At 43.7% G+C, this 27173-nt stretch overlaps 1 protein-coding gene across 1 annotated transcript in view; it reads left to right on the forward strand.

Annotated features, from left to right (window-relative positions):
• LOC142655764 (cytochrome P450 2W1-like) overlaps nt 1-27173 on the forward strand; it is a 31700-nt gene that overhangs the window by 553 nt on the left and 3974 nt on the right. Inside the window, exons 2-8 of the mRNA XM_075830300.1 lie at nt 10585-10747; nt 15382-15531; nt 16036-16193; nt 17520-17693; nt 19252-19393; nt 20922-21106; nt 22704-22845. Of these exons, the coding sequence (XP_075686415.1) occupies nt 10585-10747; nt 15382-15531; nt 16036-16193; nt 17520-17693; nt 19252-19393; nt 20922-21106; nt 22704-22845 (1114 nt within the window). The remainder of the gene's footprint in view (nt 1-10584; nt 10748-15381; nt 15532-16035; nt 16194-17519; nt 17694-19251; nt 19394-20921; nt 21107-22703; nt 22846-27173) is intronic.

Genomic DNA, 27173 nt, shown 5'->3' on the forward strand with positions numbered 1-27173 from the left:
CCAGTACAGCGATAAAGCACTCTGTATATAGGCTCCGAAAACAAGAATCTAATTCATAGGCAGCAAATATCTTGAAATTGGTGAGGAATTGAAACACAAAGTATATTAGGAAGTTGTACAACCTTTGATTAAGGCTTCATGCACACGACCGTAGCCATGTGCACGGCCGTGATTTTGGGGTCGGCCGGCAGCGGACTGTCAGCCGCAAGCAGCCCCAAATCGCGGGCAATGCACATGCCCGCGGCCATTATTTTAAATGAACCCGGACCGCAGAAGACGGGCGTAATAAGACATGTCCGTTCTTTCTGCGATGCGGGCTCCCGGGCCATGCACAGACCGTAAAAACTACGGTCGTGTGCATGGGCCCATAGAAATGAATGGGGCCGCAATTCTCCCGTGGATTTTCGGAGGAATTGCGGCCGCAAAAGCACGTTCGTGTGCATGGGGCCTTATACAGTGCTAAAGCATTATTTTCAGAAAAACAAAAATCTGTGAAAACCCCTTTAAGGACTAGAATACCTTGTATACTTCGCTTTTCTGATATAACACTATCCTTGGGCCACCCAACTAACCCTATGGCATTTAAGAATTAGAACTTAGCATGGTTTAAAATAATTAAAAATGAAAATAATACTGCCATACAGTGCACAAATATTGTCATAAACATCCAGAATGATACCACTATATAGTGCCAAGCAATATCACAATACAGCCCATAATAATAAATAGTACCATCATAGAAAGCTCTAAGGCTATGTTCACACGCTCAACTAAAAACAGCTGTAAAATATGGAGCTGATCTCATGGGAAAACAGCCTATGATTTTCAGCCGTTTTTAAAGCATCAAACGTTTTTTGATGCGTTTGTAGCCGTTTTTGATGATGTTTTTCTATTGAAAACGGCTCCAAAAACTGCTCAAGAAGTGACATGCACTTCTTTTTACGAGGTTTTTTTTATGCGCCAGTTTTTTAAAACGGCCGTGTAAAAAAACGCCCCGTCTGAACGAGATGCCGTTTTTACCATTGAGATCAATGGGCAGATGTTTGGAGGCAGATGTTTGGAGGCGTTCAGCGTCTGTTTTTTTCAGGCGTTTACACACTAAAACGCACGAAAAACGGCTGAAAACACAGCGTGTGAACATACCAAAATATTACCATGCAGTGCCCCAAGAAAGGGCTCCAATAATATGTCCAGTCTAAATAATACTGCCACATAGTCTTCTCCATTAATACAGCTTTCACTTCTGCTACATAATACTCTGCTCTACAGTACCGAGAAAGCTGCCTAATTTTGCAGATTTATTAAAAAGTCTGATAGGTCTGGTAAGCATTGACCAGCCTTAGGGGTGTGTGACATGTGCGGTCGTACAGGGTGCATTAGCCAACCCTGATGAAGATGGCAACCGTAGGGGCATTTATGACCACCATAAATGTTATTCTTAATTCTATAGCACTGTTATTAAATTAAAGATTGAGTTGATATTTGTTGACTGTATGTTGGTATTATTTGAGGTCTATGTGGTGGCATTAGATGACACTGCTACTTAGACAATGTACAGTATATTATTTTGCACCATTTTTTATGGTGGTGGCGGCGGCACTGTATAGCATTGGTATTAGGCAACTGTATAGAAGTGTTAGTTTGCCAATTTATGGCACAGTATGGTACTGGTAATAAGGCACTGTTTGGTATGGTTATTTGTACATTGTATGACAACACACCATAAGGGCAAAGGGGCGGCAACAGAAGGCACCGCACAGGTCAACATTTAACATGAGGCCGGTCGGTCCTGTAGGTGGGAGTTCGACTGTTCGGACCACCTTCCATCCTGGGGACAGGAAAGCTCAGTCCCAACTCCAGTATCTATGTACAGTGAAGGAAATAAGTATTTGATCCCTTGCTGATTTTGTAAGTTTGCCCACTGTCAAAGACATGAACAGTCTAGAATTTTTAGGGTAGGTTAATTTTACCAGTGAGAGATAGATTATATAAAAAAAATAAAAATATATCACATTGTCAAAATTATATATATTTATTTGCATTGTGCACAGAGAAATAAGTATTTGATCCCTTTGGCAAACAAGACTTAATACTTGGTGGCAAAACCCTTGTTGGCAAGCACAGCAGTCAGACATTTTTAGTAGTTGATGATGAGGTTTGCACACATGTTAGATGGAATTTTGGCCCACTCCTCTTTGCAGATCATCTGTAAATCATTAAGATTTCGAGGCTGTCGGTTGGCATTTCGGATCTTCAGCTCCCTCCATAAGTTTTCGATGGGATTAAGGTCTGGAGACTGGCTAGGCCACTCCATGACCTTAATGTGCTTCTTTTTGAGCCACTCCTTTGTTGCCTTGGCTGTATGTTTCGGGTCATTGTCGTGCCATTTTTAATGTCATGGTGGAGGGAAGGAGGTTGTCACTCAGGATTTGACGGTACATGGCTCCATCCATTCTACCATTGATGCGGTGAAGTAGTCCTGTGCCCTTAGCAGAGAAACACCCCCAAAACATAATGTTTCCACCTCCATGCTTGACAGTGGGGACGGTGTTCTTTGGGTCATAGGCAGCATTTCTCTTCCTCCAAACACGGCGAGTTGAGTTAATGCCAAAGAGCTCAATTTTAGTCTCTTCTGACCACAGTGTCAGGGATCATTACTATGTATATTGTCTGAAAAATATTATCCTCACACATATGTATATACATTTCAGTTCTTTGTGTAATATACTGATATATATAACAAGTTCTTTGTTCATGTCGGACACACCTATGGAAGACACCGCCCCCTGGAATGCAAAGAGGAGTGTGCAGAAGAATGTATAGCAAAAGTTACAGCAGAAGAGCCAATGGAATTCAAGCAAGTCACACATCTATAGGGAGGGGCATGTGTCTTCTCTGTGTGTGTTTCTTTGTTCTGAATAAAGTTCGGTCCCTCCTGGCTGACATTGAAGCTGTACCTCAGACATTTGTGTGGTGTACTTCTCTCCAGGCATGCCTTCAGCTTTCAATTTACAGAGGTGGTTATTCGGTGTGAAATGCGGACCTGACATTTGGTGCCGAAGCCGGGACCTCACTCGAGGAAAAATCAAAATCCGGACAGTCGACAATCACAGGGTGAAACAGAGGACTCAAAGTTGCCCACTGAAGGAATTTGATCACCTCCGCAATAACACGGTAAGCGAATTGATTTTATAAATCTTCGTCTTATCTGTGTTAGTGGGCAGTCTTGTAGCGATCTGTAGAACCCTTTTGTTGATTTCCTGGATTATCTCAGGCGACAGAGGTGATATTTTCCGCTGTGAGGTTGGAAACCTGTGAGACCCTAGTCGCGCCCGACTAACCATCCTCTGGGTAATTAGGGACTGGATAAAGTTATATAACACGACCAGAGAGCTGCAGACTGTGGAATTTTTAATATTTCCAGCGAGGCCAGAGAGTCTAAATAAATAAAGTTATATAACACGACCAGAGAGCTGCAGACTGTGGAATTTTAATATTTCCAGCGAGGCCAGAGAGTCTAATTGAATATTTTTGAGAGTCTAATTAAAGATTTTTATAATTCTAGCGAGATGTAATAATAAATACATTGCAGACTAGAGATGATACTATTTCGGCGAGACTTAGCGTTGGAGACTGTGAAATTATATTATTTCCTGCCAGACCAAGAGTTGCAGATCGAAAATTGTTATATAAATTACGTGTATAATATAGACTGTTAGAATGGATGGTTTACGGTCCATATTCAAATCTCCAGGATCGTGCGTAAAATGAAGAAATTGATGGAAGTGTGTGGGATCCATAGAGGAGGGCGGCTCCAAGCCGCAGATTGGGCAAAAGGTATTCTGGAGAACAAAGGGAAGTTGGAAGGTAGTAAGTTGATGGAAAGTGCTTTAGAGGGATTTGCAGAAGAGGAAGTTAGGAATAAGAAAGGTATTGTATGTTGTATGTATTAGAAAACACGACCAGCCGAAGCCCGGTAATGGCGTCCGTACCTCATGTTGAGTGTGTCCTCATTGTTGGTGGGAAACCACCCCCCCCCTTCACAGCTGCGCACTGTGTTTCCAATGGGAGAGGCTGCCCCCCCCTGCCCCTGATGTGGCCACGCCCGGCCCATCCAAATCAGTATGAAATAATCACCTTGTTAATTTTGTCATTTGTAGTGTTTTTTCTATTTACAGAAGTTCCAGTCTAGTTCACTGATGAAACAACACGTCATCATAATATAGAGATGGTGGCCGACAAATTGTACGGTTAAAGATGTGTTTGATACGTAGATAATTCCTATACAATGGTGTGATGAATGATTGCAGATACGTATGTTGTTTTGCCGGCATTGAAAGTGTTAAGATTGTGAGAAGCTGTGAGAAGTTGTGAGAAATGAGTGTGTGACCCCCCTCCCTCCCCCCTGTAGTGTGCTGTGTTTGGGAGGAGGAGGGGGGCTGACTGGGTGCAGTCTGCAGGGCTGATGAGACAAAGGGATTTCAATATGCACTGCTGATATATATATATATATGTAATGTGTACAAACCGAAATAAATTTCTTCTCTTTTGCGCATGCGCTGTTGGTTATAAAAGTTACGATATTTATGTGTTCTGATGTGATCAGATTTCATGTGTTTTGATGTTAATTCAGATGTATTAAACTTTAGATACTGTGAGACACGGGGTTTTGAAAATGTATGTGCCCCCACCGTTCCCTATTTTTATATACAGTTTATTGGTTTGCAGTAATTAATGTTATCAGAGATAATATTTTCTGTTTTATTGAATAACGAACTACAATTGTTTTATTTTTGATTTCACACATGAGTTATGTCATTGTAAAGATCAAATGTATTTTCGTCAGGAAAAAGTCATTTTTTGTTTCAGGCTGTTGTACATTACAGAGGGTTAAATTAGTGTTATGTTGAGATGTCGTTTTGAACTCTGCTACATCACTCTCGCAGAGTCCACAAAGGGGGGAAGGGTGAAGGAACTGATCAGGTACAATTTTGGTTTGTTTTGAGTTAATTAATTTGGTTTCAGGAGATCTAAAAATGTGTAAGAGACCATCCCCCTCCAGCAAAGTTACACAGGAGGCAGAGGTGACGTCACTCACACGAGTCTTTATGGATTTAGATGTGGGAGAAGGCAAAACAAAAATTGTCTGGACATTGTTAATTTGATGTAAAGTTTTTAGGAATGTTTTCTTTTTATTTGTTTTTTTTTATTAATCAAGTATTTGCAGAACCTGATAAAAGTGAGATTCTCAAGGTATTCTGGATTATCAGATGAGTGTGGAGAAGTGTATAACATTTGGTTTTATTTTAGAGAATGAAGACGCCACCCCTTTGAGATGTTCTATCTATATGTGACATGGGTTTTTAATGTAAATTTGTAATAAAGAGATATTTTATTATACAGTATGTACAAGCCGGGATACGAAGCACCAGGTAAATCATCCAGAAACCACTCTCACCTTCTTGTTCATCTCAAGGAGCGGAGCTGGAGGTGCTCGCTGAGGCTTGTAACCTGGCAGAAGGTAAGACGGCCGACATTTACACTGACTCTAGGTACGCTTTTGGCATCGCCCACAATTATGGGCCCATTGGTAGTAGGAACTTTGTTGGATCATCGGGTAAGCCAATTGAGAGAGCAAGAGAAAACAGAACTGACAACAAGGGTATATGCAGCCAGGTGTCAGTAAATTGGCTTGTCCCTGGATACAATAATGCCACCACTAGGTTTGTAGCAGCTGGCATGATGTGCGCACGGCATGACATAGGTAAAACAGCAAAGGTACCTGTGAAAAGTGCAGCCCGGCCAGATTAACAGTCCCAGCGACTGCAGAACATACAACTACCCGAGGTAGAAGTGTATGACGCGGTGCTCGTATGTGTAGACCTATTCTCAGGGGGGCCTGAAGCCCGGCCTGTATTTTCCCCACTACAGACGTTGTGTGTAAGTGACAGGGGAACAATGGTATCCCAGGTATTGACCTGATGTTTGTACAATAAGATATCAGCAGTTCTCCAGATGTTATCCCAAAGTTAGTTTGTTTAATAATTGTATTTAAGAAGTGTTGTGGGAATATTAAATATTGAGGTTAAGTTTTATGTAAAGTTCTGGACCAGCCTTAGCATTGGACTATTAGAGTCATGCGTCAGATAAAAGGTACAGAAGTGGAATATTCCCATTAGAAAACATTTTTATTTGTTTATTTTTATTTTTGTTGTGAAAGGGAAATTTTAGAGCAGAGAATTCCGTGCAGTGTATATGTGTATGTATAGATATGTATATAAAGAAGAAGAATCAATTTGTAAGTTTTAGTTACTGACCAGTGTGAACGTTTGATGTAAAGATGCTATTTGTTAATGTTTTTCTTCAATTGAATTATCTGATTAAGATCAATTAATGTTTATGCAATGAAAAAGCTTGTTCTCCACAGGAAGTGTCCAACTGGGAGCGGAAGGCGGGAGAACCAGATTCTAACAGAATGTGGACGGATAAAGGAAGGTGAACGGTGGCACCCAATTCACTCTTGATGGCACTTGTTTTGATGGTGTATGACCTCACATATGCCCCAAGACTGCAAGGATCGATTTGGTAAGATCTAATTGGTATGTCCCAGGTTTTACAGCTGTCGCTGCTAAATTCTGTTAGAGCTGTTTGATTTGCCTACAGAACAGTCCTGGCAGACCGGTGCCACCCTTATCATACCCGCCTCCCACGAAGAGAACCGACCTTGAGAGGTCTTCCCAGGTAGAACGAACCAGGTTAGAGTAAGAAAAATAGGTTTAAGACGCTTGTCAGATAAACATGTGGAATCTGTGTATCTTTCTGTGAGGTGGAGATGTTCCAGGCAATCAGCTGAGATCAAGGTACAAATCCTGCTGAAAGGGTATCACCAAGTGCAAATGAAATGTACCCAGTAAGTTACACATCTTCTAGGTGCCCTGTCCATTGTAACAGAGAAGTTTTTCCTTATATAAAGGTGTTTGATGTCATTTAGGGGCCTGACATTATTGTATGTACTTAGAACAACGTTTATAATGTATGCGGATGATGTTATCACCAGATTAGTATTTATTTTAACAATTGACAAGAGTTGGGGGTCCCCAGCAAGTGCCAGTAAACATGAACTAGAAGACTTTTAATATGATGAACTTAATCACTGAGATGCGGCAGGCACAGCCTGAGCCAGTACAACGCGTTTATCATGAACTGACGGCAGTGTCACAATTCTAAGCGGCCGCCCAGATGAGTAACTTGCCAGAGGAAGAGTACAGATGCGGAGGGTTTGATAGTCACAATACAACTCCACTAATCCGCCTACGTGGGATCTCACCCCAGGCTCACAACATGCGGTGCTATGTACAGCCTGATGACGTAAACTAAAGGAGACGGTGTCGGACAGATGAGAAGGACCAAACCAAGTCCTGATGACATCAGCAAAGTAAAGACCAAAGACCTGAGTGAATCCGTCAGCAGGATCAAGTGTTTTGATAAGTAAGTGACCAGGAGGGGGTAATAATAACTCCCCCACTGGACACCAACGTAGTCTGACTCCACAATTGTGTGGGTTACCCTGAGGGTGACAGTCAGTGAAGAGCAGAAGACAGGAGAAGAAGAAGACGATGGTGTACAGGACTGGCAATGAACTGATGGGACCCGAGACCTGAGGGTGATAGCATGAGATTGGTGATAGCATTATGTTATTAGCTGAGGCCCTATTGTTTATAATGTCTGAGGTTTATAGTTATAATGTGTGTAAATATGCCGCGGTACTGCAAATTACAATCTGAGGAGTTTTATGTGAAGGTGTGAGGTGAAGGTCACTGTGCTGCCCATGACCTGTCATATCTGCAGGGGTAAAGTCCCATTAGGACAGTAAGTGACAGTGCGACAATTATTACTGTTAATAAAAATGTAGACCGGATTAATATATATATATATTACAACCAGCAGTGGTTTGTAGATTATATCAAGACAACCATCCTGTATCCAGAGGAGAATAGGGAAAGTTAGGACCACTCCGACACCTTGGAAGTCCAGGTACAAAGGGGGGTTACTCATCAGGAGTAGCTCGTCTCAAGCTGGTGAAGAAATCCAAAACCCCTACCCGCCTGGTTCGAGTGGTCAGTGGTAGGTTGCTAGGCAAGACTCAGGGATAGAGTAATAATATTTTTAGGGGGGACTGTCAGGGATCATTACTATGTATATTGTCTGAAAAATATTATCCTCACACATATGTATATACATTTCAGTTCTTTGTGTAATATACTGATATATATAACAAGTTCTTTGTTCATGTCGGACACACCTATGGAAGACACCGCCCCCTGGAATGCAAAGAGGAGTGTGCAGAAGAATGTATAGCAAAAGTTACAGCAGAAGAGCCAATGGAATTCAAGCAAGTCACACATCTATAGGGAGGGGCATGTGTCTTCTCTGTGTGTGTTTCTTTGTTCTGAATAAAGTTCGGTCCCTCCTGGCTGACATTGAAGCTGTACCTCAGACATTTGTGTGGTGTACTTCTCTCCAGGCATGCCTTCAGCTTTCAATTTACAGAGGTGGTTATTCGGTGTGAAATGCGGACCTGACAACAGCACCTTCTCCCAATCACTCTCAGAATCATCCAGATGTTCATTTGCAAACTTCAGACGGGCCTGTACATGTGCCTTCTTGAGCAGGGGGACCTTGCGGGCACTGCAGGATTTTAATCCATTACGGCGTAATGTGTTACCAATGGTTTTCTTGGTGACTGTGGTCCCAGCTGCCTTGAGATCATTAACAAGTTCCCCCTGTGTAGTTTTCGGCTGAGCTCTCACCTTCCTCAGGATGAAGGATACCCCACGAGGTGAGATTTTGCATGGAACCCCAGATCGATGTCGATTGACAGTCATTTTGTATGTCTTCCATTTTCTTACTATTGCACCAACAGTTGTCTCCTTCTCACCCAGCATCTTACTTATGGTTTTGTAGCCCATTCCAGCCTTGTGCAGGTCTATGATCTTGTCCCTGACATCCTTAGAAAGCTCTTTGGTCTTGCCCATGTTGTAGAGGTTAGAGTCAGACTGATTCATTGAGTCTGTGGACAGGAGTCTTTTATACAGGTGACCATGTAAGACAGTTGTCTTTAATGCAGGCACCAAGTTGATTCGGAGCGTGTAATTGGTCTGGAGGAGGCTGAACTCTTAATGGTTGGTAGGGGATCAAATACTTATTTCTCTGTGCACAATGCAAATAAATATATATCATTTTGACAATGTGATTTTCAGGTTTTTTTTTAATATAATCTATCTCTCACTGGTAAAATTAACCTAGCCTAAAAATTCTAGACTGTTCATGACTTTGACAGTGGGCAAACTTACAAAATCAGCAAGGGATCAAATACTTATTTCCTTCACTGTATTTGTGGGTAATCTCTATAAGAGATACAAGGGAGCATTCTCAGCTGTGTCTGTATCTCTCAGAGATTTTACACAGTTCCTAAGGTCATGGGGATCCCAGTAATTGAATTCCCACGGATCAGAGATATATCACATGTCCAGTCAGTATGCCATATACCACACACCTGAAGCACCCTGTTTTCTGCAATTCACAGTAAAGCGCAATGTAAGGTAATATAGGGGCGCTGAGGCAGGTACCGTGGAAGACACCATCGTGCTCATACTGTTGGGGAGTACGCTATAGATCAGGAATGGCTGGCTCACTGTTTTTTTTTTACTTCAGGAACCTCAATCATGGAAGTGTGGACTATGGCACGTTTTTTAGATGTACCCTCAGTAGACCCACCACTCATCCTGACCACCTTCAAAATCAACCCTTGTAATCTCAAAACAGTACTTTGTACTGGTAACAGCAGTCATCAACACAGAATTGCTCATATCATTTTGCCTACCATAAATTTTTAGCTATAAAGTTGTGCCAACCCCATAGCAATGACCATAAAATAATCACATTGCAGTACCCATAAAGAGCAGGTACTCCTTTAGAAGTGCCAGGTGCAGTGTCCCTATATTATAAACCGTTTGTCACCTCTATGGCCCTGCACTGTTTTCTACTCTCCTAACCGAAAAATTTAAGCAGCCAATCAGAAGGCGTCGTAGCTCAGCCTTGTATAATTGTATCAGACAAAAGTAATATGATGAATGATCTCTTCAGGGCAGATGGCTGGCATTGCAGGGCAGTGACGGCACTGGCCCACCGAATACTAAACATTTGTTTGTCATGGGGTTGGGGCATCAGGTCAGGGACTTTGTTTGGTTTTCTATCACCCGGGGCAGTTTAGTGCTCCTCCCCCACAAAATAATACATACAAATATCTGTATCCAGAGGTGCCTACATGGCTTTGTATTCAATCATCAGCCTGCACAGCTCCTGGATGGCAGCCCTGCTCTCCTCCAGCATTCAAGGTAAGTCTGATGTCAAAATAGCCCCAGCACCTGTGGGCACAAGCTCTGATATATACCACCTCTTTTTCTAGTAAAGGATATTTTTTATGTTTTTGTGACTGTTTGACTGTACATGCCTGGTGGTCTGTGTTATATCAGTTGATCTATTTGTTTATAATTGCTAATTGCATTATTTATTGTATTCTAGCTTTCAGAAAAATATGGCCCAATATTCACCATTCACCTGGGCATGAACAAGGCCATAGTGCTCACTGGACTGGAGACAATAAGGGAAGCCCTGGTGGACGGTGCAGACATGTTCTCAGATAGGGCTGCACTCCCAATATTTCATGCTATCCAAAGAGGAAATGGTATAGAAAAATGTTTTTGAATTGATTGATGTGTTTCTCCCTAGATATAACTGATATGACAGATATAAAATTAAACAACTGTACTGTGCCCCTTACCACAATAACTTGGAGGGTTGTGAGATTTAAAAAAAAGGGTCTTATTTCTTCCCAGAAAAACAGTTCATGTCTGAACGTGGCTTTATACATTTACCTCCACAGGTGGTCTTTGCATAGATATTATCCGGGACTTTTTGAAATTGGCAGCAGGGCAGGGGATGGCATTACATAATAAACGAACAGATACTCACCCACTGAAGTCCCCCTACTCCAGTGCTGTGATCCCGTTCTCCACCACTCTGGTCCCGGAAGCTCCTGCAGCGGTGCCGTTCATCAGTCAGGTGCCACTGCAGCCAATTGCTGGCCTCAGCGCAGGGGCGGACATACCGCATGTGCAGCCGGTGCAGCTGCACAAGGGCCCCGCGTGGGAAGGGGGCCCGTTCCTCTGCTGGCCGACTCAGTTCTCAGCTGCGCGATGCTGAGGACTGAGACAGAGGCCCGTGGACCACTGGCGTAGCTATAGGGGTCGCAGCGGTCGCAATTGCGACCGGGCCCCGAAGCCAGGGGGGCCCACGGCCCCCCGCACCACATCAATAAAAAGTTACTATAGTAACTCGGGCCGCGGGCCCCTGTTACTATAGTAACATACTTTACTTACCTTCCTGGTTCCGGATCGCAGCGGAGGTCCTGACGTCAGGCGCTGTGCGCAGCACATGACGTCACAGCGCTATGCGCCGCGCACAGCATCGAGACGACAGAACTCCCGCCGCGGCCGAAGAGGAAGGTAAGATAGCCCTGACTGGCGGGGTCCGACTCCTGGGACCCGCCAATCAGCTGTTTTGAAGGGGCCGCAGCACTCGTACGAGAGCTGCTCCCCTTCATTCCTGTCACTTCATTCCGGTCACACTGTGAATCGGTTTCGGCGATTCACAGTGTGGGCGAGTAGTGAAATGAAGGGGAAGCAGCTCTCGTACGAGTGCTGCGGCCCCTTCAAAACAGCTGATTTGCGGGTCCCGGGCGACACATCAGCTATTGATGGCCTATCCTGAGGATAGGCCATCAATGTTTAGGGACTGCACAACCCCTAAGCCTACGATGTAGCAGGCTTAGGGGGCCCATGAGACAGGATCACAGATTGTGTGATGCTGTCTGCTGGGCCCTGTATCTAAGCCAATCACATGGTAGGCTTAGATACATGGCCCATGCGTGATCCTGTCTGCTGGGCCCTGTATCTAAGCCTACCACACTGTAGGTTTAGATACAGGGCCCCAGCACACAGTAATCTTATACTGTATAAGATTACTGTCTGCTGGACCCTGTATCTAAGCCTACCTTGTGGTAGGCTTAGATACAGGGTCCCACAGACAGTATCACACATGGGCCCTGTATCTAAGCCTTAGGGTATGTGCACAGACACTAATTACGTCCGTAAGTGACGGATGTATTTCGGCCGCAAGTACCGGACCGAACACACTGCAGGGAGCCGGGCTCCTAGCGTCGTACTTATGTACGACGCTAGGAGTCCCTGCCTCGCTGTGGGACAACTGTCCTGTACTGTAATCATGTTTTCAGTACCGGACAGTTGTCCGGCAGCGAGGCAGGGACTCCTAGCGTCGTACATAACTATGATGCTAGGAGCCCGGCTCCCTGCAGTGTGTTCGGTCCGGTACTTGCGGCCGAAATACGTCCGTCAATTCCGGACGTAATTAGTGTGTGTGCACATACCCTAACACATGTGTTACTAATCATTTTTTGTGTGTTTTCTTACAGGTTCGGTCGTTGGACTACGGCGGATTCCAGGACTACTTCGATGACAGCTTTTTTTTTTATTAATAAAATGGTTAATGAGGGTTGTGTTTTTTTTTTTTATTTCAATAAAATATTTTTTCTATGTCTTTGTGGTTTTTTTTAAACTATATTACTACCGCCTTAGTAATGGCCGCCGGCTGATTGACAGCATCCATTGCTAAGGCAGGGCTTAGTGTTAGCCGGTGCAGAGGCTAACACTAACCCCCTTTATTACCCCGGTACCCACCGCCACCAGGGGTGCTGGGAAGAGCCGGGTACGATCCAGTACCTGACCATCTGTAGTGATGGTCGGCCACTGGGGTGGCCGCAGGCTGGTATTATCAGGAGGGGAAAGGCCAGATACAGTGGCCCTTCCTACCCTGGTGATGCTAGGCTGCTGCTGCTTTATTGTATTTGGCTGGTTATGAAAATGGGGGGGACGCCACGTCATTTAAAAAATAATTGGAAAGAACGATGTCGGGTCCCCCCCAATTTTCATAACCAGCCAGATACAACACAGCAGCAGCAGGCAGCATTACAAGGGTGGGAAGGGCCACTGTTTTTGGCCTTCCCCAGCCTAATACTACCAGCCTGCGGCCACCCCGGTGCCTGCCCGTCACTACAGCTGGTCGGGTACTGGTTTGTACCCGGCTCTTCCCAGTACCCCTGGTGGCGGTGGGTACCGGGGTAATAATGGGGGTTAGTGTAGACTCTGCACCGGCTAACATTAAGCCTCGCCTTAGTAATGGAGGTTGTCAATCAGCCAGCGGCCATTACTAAGGCGGTGATAATAAAGTTTAAAAAGATACAAGCACATAGAAATTTTTTTTATTGAAATAAAAACACAACCCTCATTAACCATTTTATTGAGAATAAAAAAAACGCCGTCATTGAAGTCCTCGTATCCGAAGTCCAACAACCGAACCTGTAAAAAAAACACAAACACACAAAAATAATCAGTAACACATAAAGAAGCAAAATTATTATTCTTACCTTTCCTGGGTCCAGCGCTGGAGCCGCAATGTCAGCGAGCTGGGCCCTGTATCTAATCCTATCATGTGTGATACAGTCTGCTGAGCTGTGTATCTAATCCAATCATGTATGATACTGTGCTGGGCCCTATATCTAATCCGATCATGTGTGATACTGTCTGCTGAGCCACTGTATCTAATCCTATCATGTGTGATACTGTCTGCTGAGCCACTGTATCTAATCCTATAATGTGTGGTACTGTCTGCTGAGCCACTGTATCTAATCCTATCATGTGTGATACTGTCTGCTGAGCCACTGTATCTAATCCTATCATGTGTGGTACTGTCTGCTGAGCCACTGTATCTAATCCTATCATGTGTGGTACTGTCTGCTGAGCCACTGTATCTAATCCTATCATGTGTGATACTGTCTGCTGGGCCACTGTATCTAATCCTATCATGTGTGATACTGTCTGCTGAGCTGTGTATCTAATCCTATCATGTGTGATACTGCCTTCTGAGCCACTGTATCTAATCCTATCATGTGTGATACTGTCTGCTCAGCCACTGTATCTAATCCTATCCATAGTTTATAGGGTCGTAGTGCTATAGATATGCTATGCTGTCTCCTATACACACACTTTTTTTTGGGGCGGACACATATGTATTGGGGCTATTTCCCGGACATTTTAAGCCCTGAGGGTATGTTCACACGGCAGCGTCTGTTACGGCTGAAATTACTGTGCTGTTTTCAGGAGAAAACAGCACCGTAATTTCAGCCATAATGGCATGTGCAGGCGTCTTTTGCTGCGTCCACTACGGAAGTAATTGAAGCTGGTTTTCCATGGAGTCCATGGAAAACGGCTCCATTTACATCTGAAGAAGTGACAGGCAGTTTTTTACGCGCCGCCTTTCGACAGCGGCGCGTAAAAAAAAATGACCATCGGCACAGAACATCGTAAGACCCATTCAAATGAATGGGCAGATGTTTTCCGACGCTTTTGAGCCGCATTTTCGGATGTAATTCAATGCTAAAACGCCCAAATTACGTCCGTAAATAGTGTGTGTGTGAACCCAGCCTTAGTGACGCACCGGCTGCTAGTGCTGCATTGTTGGGTCACTTAGGAGACCCAGCGATGCAGCTGAAAGCGGACCGTCGGCCATGAGAAGTTTGCGGGGTGGGGGGGGGGCCCTGGCACATTATCTGCACAGGGGCCTTTTGCAGTCTGTGTCCGCCACTGCCTCAGCGGTCGGTCGCGTGCCGTTCTTGGCAGCATCACCGCTGAGGCCAGCGATTGGCTTCATTGGCATGTGACCGAGCTGGAGCGAGGGGCTCTTCAGGGGTGAGTATCTTTTAATTTATTATCTAATGCCATCCCCTGGCTTGCTGCCAGTTTTGACAAGTCCTGGATAGCCGATTTAACTATGAACAGAGGAGGGTGTAGGTAATTGCCCTGATACCTGGAATGACTATTCAGCTTGTACATCCCATTGATTAATGATCATTGTTAAGGTGACCATACACATTAGATGTACATCGGCTGAACCCGCTGATTTGAGCAGGACCACCTAATGTGTATGAGGGCGTCCCGACTCTCCTCAGGCAGCAGATGTTGGAGGAAAGAAGACTAGATCATATTAGATTTCATATTAGATTTTGACATGTCCGATCTTTTGTTCTCACAGATATAAACCGTTGCCAGAGGTATCTGGCAGTGACTTTTTGGCTGGCTGAATGAGGGGTGGGGAGGAAGTTGTCAGGCTGACAGCTATGTAAGGAGTATATACAGATATCATTGTGCAATAGACAATTCTAACTTTTATGAGTCTTTTTTTAAGGCGTATTTTTTGCATCTGGAGAAATGTGGAGAACAACAAGACGGTTTACAATGTCCAGTATGAGAAACCTGGGCATGGGCAAGAAGCTTATTGAAGACAAAATCATAGAGGAACTGCAGTTTCTAAGATACAAGATTGAGTCTTATACTGGTAATATCCAAATCCATATTGTCAGTGCTAAAACCATGGAGCACTATACCTGTTAATATAAAAGTTTTGGTTCAATGGTTCGTATGAGAATTGTCTATATTAGGGGGGTAAACACACAAATCATAGAGCTCTACAGCAAAACTCAGAATGTGCTCAGTAAATTAGGTCCAATATACTGTGCTGATTAATTTTTCATAATATACATGTATAGAGGAGTTCTGTTTTTTGTTTTTTTTTATTATATATTTCTCACTTTCTGCAGCCACCACTAGGGGGGTAACTGCATATGGACTTATACAGCCAGTATTAAACTCAATTGGAGCTGTATAAGTCTGTATGCAGTGAGCGCTCCCTAGTGGCGACTGCAGGTAGCCATTATGACACTGTGTACCGGGAAGCAGTCCAGTACCAGACCGTCCACCACTAGTATGGTGAATATGGGAATGAGTTTAAATGCCTCACATCACGGGATAGCAAATCTATTCTACACAATCTCTCTTGTAGGTCAACAGTTTAAACTCAGAGAATTTGCCTGTGGGCCTACAAATATTACCTTTGCCATGATATTTGGCAACAGGTTTGACTACAATGATCCAATCTACATGCAATTGCTGGATCTAATTGATGATATTGTTATTTTGCTTGGCTCGCCTTACATACAGGTAGGTTGTTCTTGTTTACACATCAGCTTCAATGTGAGAACAATACTATGAAGAACTGTAGCACATTTGAATTAGGTCATAAAATAAAAGGTTACATAAAGCATATCCTCAATGAAGCATAGGGACCATTGCCCATGTGGTCCATATAAGGACTATGTATGCGTGATGAAAACCCATGCTGTGGGTTGAAACCTGGTACATGTTCGTATCTAATAAACCCTTTAAAGGTAACTAAACTTTCAACAAACTTCTGACATGTCATAGTGAGCAGAAGTGCTCATGTGAGTGCTTAGCCACTTAGTTTCTGTTCATCTTTTTTCGGAAATCAATGTATCGTAGTACGGGCTCAAAAGAAGGTCTATGAGCCCGTACTCCGATACATCAGCTTTCCGGAAAGAGCCGAACAGAAACGAGTTCACACGAGCACTTCTGCCGCTACGTTTTAGCGATTGGTGGGGGTCTCAGTACTCGGACCCCCACCAATCAAAACTTCTGACATGTCACTATGATATGTCAGAAGTTTGTTGAACCCTTTACCCTTTAAGGGTATGTTCACACGTACAAAAAGAAGTGGCTGAAAATTACAGAGCTGTTTTCAAGGGAAAACAGTCCCTGATTTCAGTGTGTTTTTTGAAGTTGAATATTTAAACTTTTTTTTCATTTGAAGCTTCTTTTGAGGGTTTTTTTAAGGCCTTTTTTGAGGCGTTTTTCATAGTATCAGAATCAGCACCAAAAAGTGTACAAATACACCTCATGTGAACACAGTGCATTTCCCAGTGCATTTCTACAACGCCGTTGTAGGCGTTTTTGCTAGTGTTTTTCCAGGCGTATTTCAAGGCGTTTATGCTCAGAAATACGCCTGAAAAAACTGCGTGTGAACATACCCTAACAATGACTTCTGATTCATGACGATTATTTTGGTCTTGGAAAGTGAGAAAATAGGATTTATTTTTGCAATTTTTTTATTTACTTCTTTGCCTAAGCAAAATATACAGTATGGCTGGAAAAAATTTGTCCAGTGATAACTATGGGTTCCATGAGCCGGACCTGCGGTAATCAGCTGTTTTCCAGGGCGGCTGTTTTTAGGGAGTAGCTTCTCCCCAACACATGATGAATGGTTTTCATCGAGGCTGGTTTAATACCAGCTTGTCTGCAAGAAGATTAGAGGCACCCCAAGAGTTGGCGCAGAGATGGCATAATTTGTCTCAGCACTGGCAGAAAGTATCAGGGCTCTAAGAATTCCTCAATTCCTCCAATTATTACATACACATTACTACATGTTGCTCCCAGGATCTGCTTAGCAGGAAAATGGCTTTGTTTTCCCAGTTGTTTAACATGTACCCAAGGCTTGCAATGTTTCTGAAGACTCACAAGATCATACTGGAAAAGATTGACAAGATTTGTGATGTGCTAAAAACTGACATTCAGGCCAAAAGGGGGAAAATAGACGTCAACTACCTGCACACATTCATCGAAATTATGGTTGCCAAGCAAGAAGAGGTAATTATAATGTATGTTCTATTAGCTGGTCTTATTAGAACAAGAAATCATTGCTGCTGCTCTTCCATCTATTATTGGTTGGTTGACATAAACCCTTATTTTTTCTTCTCAAAAAAGATCTGCAGAAGCTAAAGTGCCCTATAAATAGTTCCTACCATAAAGTGTCCCCATAATTAGTGCCTGCCAGAAAATGCCTCCATAAACAGTGTCAGCCAGACAGCACCTAAGATCACAGTGCCTACCAGAGTATTCTAATAAACAGAGCCTACCAGAGATTACCCCATAGCTCAGTCGTTGCCATAGATTATCCCCATAAATAGTGCCTACCAGAGATTACTCACATAGCTCAGTACCTGCTAAAGAGTATGCCCTAAAATAGTGCTTACCATAGAGTGCCCTTATATATAATGCATACCAGAGAATACCCCATAACAGAGTGCCTGTCAGGGAGTTCCCCCATAACACAGTTGCTACCTGGACCCCTCCATTGCCCCAAACACAACCGCCAAAGATCCCCCTTATAATCACTTCCTTCTCTAATGGTAAATCAGATATAGTGAATTAGACTGAATTAAATCCATTTTTGTTTTTTAACTACAGGTTTTTGCTAACTTGGGGCAATGTCTGATAGTTAGACAACCCCTATAAAGAGGTTTTCAGTTTTGAAAAATCACTTTCATATACATTATTAGAAAATTAGAGTTAATAGATGGGGGTCCTCTTTTCGGGATCCTCATTTCTTGGCCAGAGTGGTTACAAAAAGTGTTTCTTACTCTGGAGGACCTGTCCTGCATTAAACAGACAACCCATTGATATGAATGGGCACTGGGTAATGCTTCCCAGTGGTGGGGCTGGGGGGGAAGTCAAACACTTACTATCAGGTTTTCCCACAGATTACAGCTGATCGCTGGAGGTCCCAGCATCGGGACACTTTGTGATCAGCCTTTTGCCAGGGGACCCTTCTAACAAGTTGGAAAGTTTTTCCTCTTCTGTCAAGTTTTTAATATTCTATTAAATTGCTTCTTAGTTATATCTGTTTCTAAGTGACAACAAACTAGATGCCATAACTTCTTCCAGGTTGTCACCCAGCTTTCCTAGAAGTGAATGACAAATACCTAGTTAATAAACAAAACATATTTTTTTTTTATTACTGCAGCATAGTGCGTGACAACCCATATAGGAACAGTAAGGCTGTGTTCACACAGAGTTTTTTGCAGGAGGAAAATTCCTCCTACAAAAACTGCTCCAGACGTTTTTTGCACAGTGGTTTGACAAAAACTCGTCAAAACACTCGTCAAGGTGTTTCTTTACCCTTTCTGACTTATTGAAATGGGGTTTTGGAGGCGGAGACCGCCTCAAGATGGGTCATGTCACTTCTTTTTACCGCGACGCGTTTTTTTATTCGCGGTAAAAAACTCGTCCAACTCCCATTGAAATCAATGGGAGCCATTTTCGGGCGTTTTTGACGAGTTTTGCCATATTGGTTTCCCCCGATAGAAACCTGTATTTTACTAATATATACTCACCAAAACATTATATTTATTTGCATGCGGTCTAGGAACGGTCAAACAAAGACTCTCTTTTTCATGAAGATAATGTGCTAGCTACAGTACTAGATCTGGTAATGGCCGGCACAGAGACCACCTCTACAACACTGCAGTGGGGGATCCTGCTGATGATGAAATATCCTCAAGTACAGAGTAAGTTCTGTTTCCTGAAATTCTCAAATAGTAATTGTTTTAAGTTCCATAGAACTTTATACTTTTGCATGATGTACATGTGCGTTTAATATTACTCTATGGCAGTGGTCTCCAACCTGTGGGTCTCCAGCTGTTGTAAAACTAGGCTGTATATAGAAAAAAAGTCACATTACAGTTGTATGTAAGTCCCGGCTCTGTTCACACTGTGTCATGGGTTCTGTTATAGAACTTTGAATGGATCATATAACAGATCCCACAGATTCCATTGACTTATAATGGGTTTGGTTACTTATTTACCAGGTAGAATAGCGAAGCAGCAAATGTGACGACACAGAACCATGACACCAGTGTAAACAGAAACTAAATCCCACTCCACCTGATTTATGGATTGCCATGGACTCATGGGCATATGTATCATAGCGGCAGACCATCCTGCTGATATTGGCCCCTTTGAGAGAGGGACCCGGACACTTTGCTACTTGGTGACGAGAACCTAGGCAAATCTTCCCTCTCCAGCATTTTTAGCAAAGAAGCGGGTTGGGAATTGGTCCTAAGGGCATGGAGGGGGAACAAGCACTCGGTCATTCTGTTCGGGTTGGTAAACCAAGCACCATAATGGGGGGTCTAATTTCATCTTTGCTATGGGACCCTCTCTCTTCTGTGTCCGCCACTGCAGCTGTCACTTGACAAAAGTCTGAGTAGCCACAGCGTACAAGTATTTATATGGATGTCTGTTTCAATTTAAGGTATTTAGGTAATTTCCTTACTCCATTTGATCTGATGTAGCAGAGCTGAATGTGTTATTTAGTAGAACTTAAAGTCTAAGGTCGGGTTTCCACATAGAGTAAATGTTGCGGAATTCTGTGCGGAAATTCTGCAGCATTTAGAGTAGTAGTAAAGTGAATGAGATTTTAAAAATCTCATGACCACGGTGCGGAAAAAAACCGCAGCGAAAACTTTAATAAATTGACCTGCGGTGTGGAATTTAAATCTGCAGCATGTCAATTTATGCTGCGTTTTGGTTGTAGCTTTTCCCCATTGAATTAAATGGGGATGCAATATCCCCAACAAATAGCTAAGTGTTGCGACTTTTGCGGCAGAATCGCAGCAATTCCGCTGCAAAAACCGGAAGTCAGAAAAAAAAAATCCATACTTACCCACAACTCTCTGCTTTTTCCTCCAGTCCAGCCTCCTGGGATGATGTTTTATCCCGTGTCACCGCTGCAGCCAATCACAGGCTGCAGCAGTCACATGGGCTGAAGCGTCATCCAGGGAGGCCGGACCAGATGGCAAAGGAGGGACGCGTCACCATGACAACGGCCAGGGTATGAACGGTTTTGGTTTTTTTCTGTGCATTTTTTAGACAGAATGTACTGCAGGTTCCAGGTCGGATATGTTGCGTAGTGTAGCATATCCTACCCGTGGGAACCCGACCTTAAAGAGGAATAAATAAATCTATGGGAACAGGCCCCCCGCTGTCATCTGCGGACTAAAACAAGGCACTAATCTGCGTTTTATACACTTTCAGAAAAAGTTCAAAGTGAAATCCATTCGGTTCTAGAATCTGGACGTCTCCCAATATTTGAGGACAGAAATGCTATGCCCTATACCCACGCTGTGATACATGAAGTTCAGAGATTTGCCAATCTTATTCCACATATTCCACATGCCACCTCTACAGACACCTATTTCAAAGGTTACCATATCCCCAAGGTGATTTCTCAGAGCAGAAACTATGTACATCTGCCCATTCCAAAGCTGCGGATCTGGTAGGTTTGGGGGCATTAGACCCAGACTGTTGAGCAAAATAAGATGATTGGAGATCCAGGGGAGGCTGGGGGGTCCTTCTTCATTTTCCTTTGGTGCTCTCACTAGATAGAAAAAGACTCAGAAAATTGTTATTTGGTAGAAAACTGACCTAGTTGTCAGTAATTTGTCCTCAATTACTTATGTAAATACAGCCTGTATCAGTCAGGTCAGCGGCACTGACGGGTTCAGTGACAGCGGGTCCTGAGTGTCTCTGACAGGCACTGACGGGTTCAGTGACAGCGGGTCCTGAGTGTCTCTGACAGGCACTGACGGGTTCAGTGACAGCGGGTCCTGAGTGTCTCTGACAGGCAAGATCCACATCTTATCCATCGTATCTAAGTTCATAACTTAGATGTGATGGATAACAGGTGAATCCCACATGTCAGACACGCAGGACCCGCAGTCACTGAACCCGTAAGTGCCGCTGACCTGATAGATTCAGGTCATAGCACAAGATACAGCTGCTCTGTATACAGGATACAAAGCAGCTGTATCTCAAAAAGCAAAAATTATTTTTAATAAAAAGTATTTGGAAAGTTGCACAAATAACACAGATTTCGGTGCAGTTTTTTTTGCTGCGATTGCACAATTGCGTAAAAAAAAGCAGTCACACGTGGTTTACTTGCATTGTATTTTCACACTGCACATAACTACAATGCATGCACATGGGAAAAATATTCTGCAACGCACACAGATTTCTCTAGTTTTTGCGTTGCAGAATTTTTTCCCAGTACATACATTACAAAGTTTTCTGCAGCGTATTTTAACATTGCGGAAATACAATGCAAGTACGCCACGTGTGACTTCACATTGAAGTTCCGGCCCCCTTCTTTTAGGGCTCATATACACGACCATTGTTTTCTCCAGTGTCTTATCCGATTTTTTTGCAGATAGCATACTGAACCATTCATTTTCATGGGGCCATGCACACGTCCGTTTTTTTCTGGATCAATGTGTCAGTTTTGGAAAATGATAGAACACGTCCTATTCTTGTTTGTGTTTGCGGTCTGTCTCACCCATTCTAGTTTATCAGTCCGCAAATAAAACGGACAGCACACGGAAGCCACTAGGATCCGTGTTTTGCGATCCGAAAAATGGAAACGGTTATGTGCATGATGCTGTAGCCAGAGGGGAGAACCAATAAAAAGAGCAGCTTCTCCTCTGGCAGACCCAGCTCTTCTGTATATTACATAGTCGCACATTCATATGAATTGGTGGGCCGCAACTTTCGCCGGCCATAACATCTGATAAGGGGTTTCTAAAGTTGAATCCGCAGCTGATTCCCGGGTTGTCTGGAAAACCTTCACGTGATTATATCAAGATGGATTTACAAGCGAGCAGTCATATACAGACCATATAACACAATCATCTCAAATAAAACATAGGGTGGACATAACAAGGGGGCATTGTATTCTAGTTACTTCAGCTTTATATAGATCGGCAGGATCAGGAGATGATCAATTTGATATAAACATTTTCTTTTTTCTATTGTCATACCCAGGGGACAACTGTGATCCCGCTGCTTACATCCGTGCTGTACGACAAACGTCACTGGGAGACGCCATACCAATTTAATCCCGACCACTTCTTAGATGCTGAAGGGAAGTTTGTAAAGAAAGAAGCTTTTGTGCCCTTCTCCACAGGTAACTCACTGCTGGCTCAAATACAATTCCCCATTTCCTAAATCCACATCCCCTGCTAATAAACTCATACATGACTATTCTTCTCAGGGGGGTGTAGTAAATCTTGTTTTACACGGTAGTAATTATGTGATAACTCCACTGAGGCGGAATCCTAGAAAGAAAGAATTTTTATAATGATGTTCTTTTATATGGTTAAATCTCCATTAAATATTATCTATGGCCAGGATCACACACGCAGTTTTTGGCTCAGTTTTTTTTTAGCCAAAGCCAGAGGTGGCTCCAAAAGGAAGGAATGGTATAAAGAACAGATTGATCTATATCTTTTTTTATATGTCCACTCCCGTGTTTTGCTAAAAAAAACCTGAGACAAAAACTGCATAAAAAAAACTGAGTGTGTGATCATGGCATTAAAGAGTTAGTCCAGGAGGCCCTATCGACTCCAGCCACAAACACAGCATTAGGCCTCATTTACACGAGCGTGTGCGTTTTGCGCGCGCAAAAAAACGCTGCGTTTTGCGTGCGCAAAAGGCAATTGACAGCTCCGTGTGTCATCCGTGTATGATGCGCGGCTGCGTGATTTTCGCGCAGCCGCCATCATAGAGATGAGGTAGTCGACGCCCGTCACTGTCCAAGGTGCTGAAAGAGCTAACTGATCGGCAGTAACTCTTTCAGCACCCTCGACAGTGAATGCCGATCACAATCTACACCAACCTGTGAATAAAAAAAGACGTTCACACTTACCATGAACTGCCTGCTTCCTCCAGTCCGGTCTCCCGGCCGTTGCCTTGGTGACGCGTCCCTCTCTTGTCATCCGGCCCCACCTCCCAGGGTGACGCGGCAGGCCATGAGACCGCTGCAGCCTGTGATTGGCTGCAGCCTGTGCTTGGCCTGTGATTGGCTGCAGCTGTCACTTGGCCTGAATTGTCATTTAGGGAGGTCGGACTGGAGGAAGAAGCCGGGAGTTATCGGTAAGTCAGAACTTCTTTTTTTTTTTACACGTATATGTATATTGTGATCGAAAGTCACTGTCCATGGTGCTGAAACAGTTTAAGTCTTTCAGCACCGTGGGCAGTGACTGTCTCCTGACGTCGCGTACCCGAACATTTTTTGCCGGGTTCGGTTAAAACGAGTTCGGCCGAACCCGGTGAAGTTCGGTGCGCTCATCTCTAATTTGACACTCCGTTTGGATGTTTGTAACCAGAAAAGCACGTGGTGCTTTTCTGTTTACATTCATCCTTTTGACAGCTCTTGCGTGATTTTCGCGCATGCAACGCAGGACCGTCAGTGTGGCATGCGTTGTTTTCACGCACCCATTGAAGTCAATGGGTGCGTGTTGCGTGAAAAACGCAAGAATATAGAACATGTCGTGAGTTTTACGCAACGCACTCACGCTGCGCAAAATTCACGCATCGTCTAAACAGCCCCATAGACTATTATAGGTGCGTACGACACGCGTGAAAAGCACGCGCGTCGCACGCGCGTATAATACGCTCGTGTAAATGAGGCCTTAGGGCGGATTTACACGAACGCGATATACGTCCATGCCACCCGAGTGTTTTTCACGCGTGTCACACGGACCTATGCAAGTCTATGGGGCAGTGCAGACTGTCCGTGATTTTTGCGCAGCGTGAGTCCGCTGCGTAAAACTCACGACAGGTCCTATATTTCTGCGTTTTTCGCGCATCACGCACCACGTGCTTTTCTGTTTACAAACATCCAAACGGAGTGTCATAATGATGGCGGCTGCGGGAAAATCACACAGCCACGCATCATACGCTGCTGACACACGGAGCTGTTATGTACCTCTTGCTTGCACAAAACGCCACGTTTATTGCGCGCTCAAAACGCACACGCTCGTGTAGATCCGGCCTTACTTACTGATAAATGTCATGTATACATCTTAGGGTATGTTCACACGCAAACTCAAAAAGTCTGAAAATACGGAGCTGTTTTCAAGGGAAAACAGCTCCTGATTTTCAGAAGTTTTTTTAGCAACTCACGTTTTTCACTGCGTTTTTTACGGCCGTTTCTGGAGCTGTTTTTCAATAGAGTCAATGAAAAATGGCTCCAAAAACGTCCCAAGAAATGACATGCACTTCTTTTTCTCTGGTGTCTTTTTAAGCACCGTTTTCGGAAAACGAGGTGTGAAAAACCGCCGCTTCGGAACAAAATGCCATATTTCCCATTGAAATCAATGGGCAAATGTTTGTAGGCATTCTGCTTCCGATTTTTCAGCCGTTTTTTGGGACGTTTACGACCCGAAAAACGTCTGAAAACACTACGTGTGAACATACCCTTATCATACAACGTGATTTTTTAGTCTTTGCACAGACATCCTACCCTCTGGGAGGGTCCAATAGCAATGTTCATCCTGCTCCCCCTGGTTCATAAACAGGATCGTCGGACTACAGAACTGATCAAACTATTGTAAGGGTATGTGCACACACACTAATTACGTCCGTAATTGACGGACGTATTTCGGCCGCAAGTAGTGGACCGAACACAGTGCAGGGAGCCGGGCTCCTAGCATCATACTTATGTACGACGCTAGGAGTCCCTGCCTCTCCGTGGAACTACTGTCCTGTACTGAAAACATGATTACAGTACGGGACAGTTGTCCTGCAGAGAGGCAGGGACTCCTAGCGACGTACATAACTACGATGCTAGGAGCCCGGCTCCCTGCACTAAGTTCGATCCGGGACTTCCGGCCGAAATACCCTAACTCTTAGGCCTCTTTCACACAGCCCTGTTCAGACCATATGTCGGCCGCATTTACCAGACCGAACACATTTCGGGGAGCCGCACTCCTAGCATCATAGTTTTTCATGCTGCGGGGGGGAGGGGGGGGGCAGTGACTCACAGCGTCATGGATAACTATGATGCTAGGAATACGGCTCCCTGAACTGTGTTCGGTCTGAAAAATGCGACCGACATATGTTTCGTATCTCACAGACCGGATGTTCACACGGCTCATATGTGAGGCATAAAAATTAAAATTAGGCAGGTGTTTTTTTTAGCACATTTTCCAAGCATTTTTTTTTGTGTTTTTTTATTTTTATTTAAAAGCATATTTGTCATTGTCAATTGGAAATATTAAAAATCTGCTCCAAAAACGCCTCAAGAAGAGACATGCGCTTCCTTTTTACAAGGTGTATTTTTATGCTGCTTTTTTATATTTTTTTAAAAACGGCATGATCTACACCGCTTTTTACCATTGAAATCAATGCGGTGCTGTTTGCAGGTGTTTTCGAGGTGTATTTCGGAAGGGTATAGTGAGCATTTTACACTCCGAAATACAGCGGGGAAAAAAGAACATGCCGTTACACAGACAGGGCAGTAGGAAAGATGGCGCAATATAACCCAGCTATCAATGTTGATTTTCTTTTATACCAGTCATGGTTTATGGACAGTGTACCAGTTAAGAGTTACAGCCCCTTTTTTTTTACTAATCTTTACCTATTTTACCACTTTTATAAATTGTGACAATCATCCGAGAACACAATCCCTGCTCTGTCAAGGGGTCTCTGGTGCTGTGTGTCTAGGCCTGGCACTTATGGAGACAATATGGATTGCATTTATAGGGGCACAGGTGGGAACTATGGCTGGCATTTATGGCGACAGTGGTTCAAATTTCAGTTGGCTCAGGTTGGCACTTATTGGAACTTTTCAACTGAGACACTGTGGTTGGCAGAATTGGGGTACCACTATCTTTATTATATGCGTACTGTGACTCTTATGGGGGCTTCAGCATGCATGTATGTATGTAATTGGGTGGTACGTATTTATGATTGGGAGGTATGGAGGGTATGAAGATCAGTATGAACCCTGTAGTGGCGGCTGTTAGTATTTGTCACCTTAAAGGAGTTATCCGCTACTTATTAGAAGGGTCCCTTGACAATATTTTGACCACAGTGTGTCCCCCTGCTGGGACCCCTAGTGATCAGCTGTAATCTATGGGGAAACCTGGCATTAAGTGTTCTATTTCACTGCAGTGCCACCCAACGGAAAGTAAGCATTACATAGCAACCATTTCTATCAATACGTTGTCTGTGTAATGCAAGACAGGACAGGTCCTCCATAGTGAGAGACGCTCTATGTAACCGCTGTTAGGAAACGTCCGTCCCTTTAAGATTATCATGACTACTAGTTTAGTTTCTGGGCGGTTCTGGTTTTATTTGTTCAGCCTATCCCTTTTCTCTGTCTTTCTTCCTATCAGGTGTAAGGGTGGAGTACTTAAACCTGGGCTGCTTCTGTCTTCTTTGCTTGTGATTTTCCTTGCTGCATGTGTTTGATCAAGCTTCTGATTATACCCTGTACCCAGAGGCGTA

This window comes from Rhinoderma darwinii, chromosome 6, assembly GCF_050947455.1.
Source record: "Rhinoderma darwinii isolate aRhiDar2 chromosome 6, aRhiDar2.hap1, whole genome shotgun sequence".
NCBI lineage: Eukaryota > Metazoa > Chordata > Amphibia > Anura > Rhinodermatidae > Rhinoderma > Rhinoderma darwinii.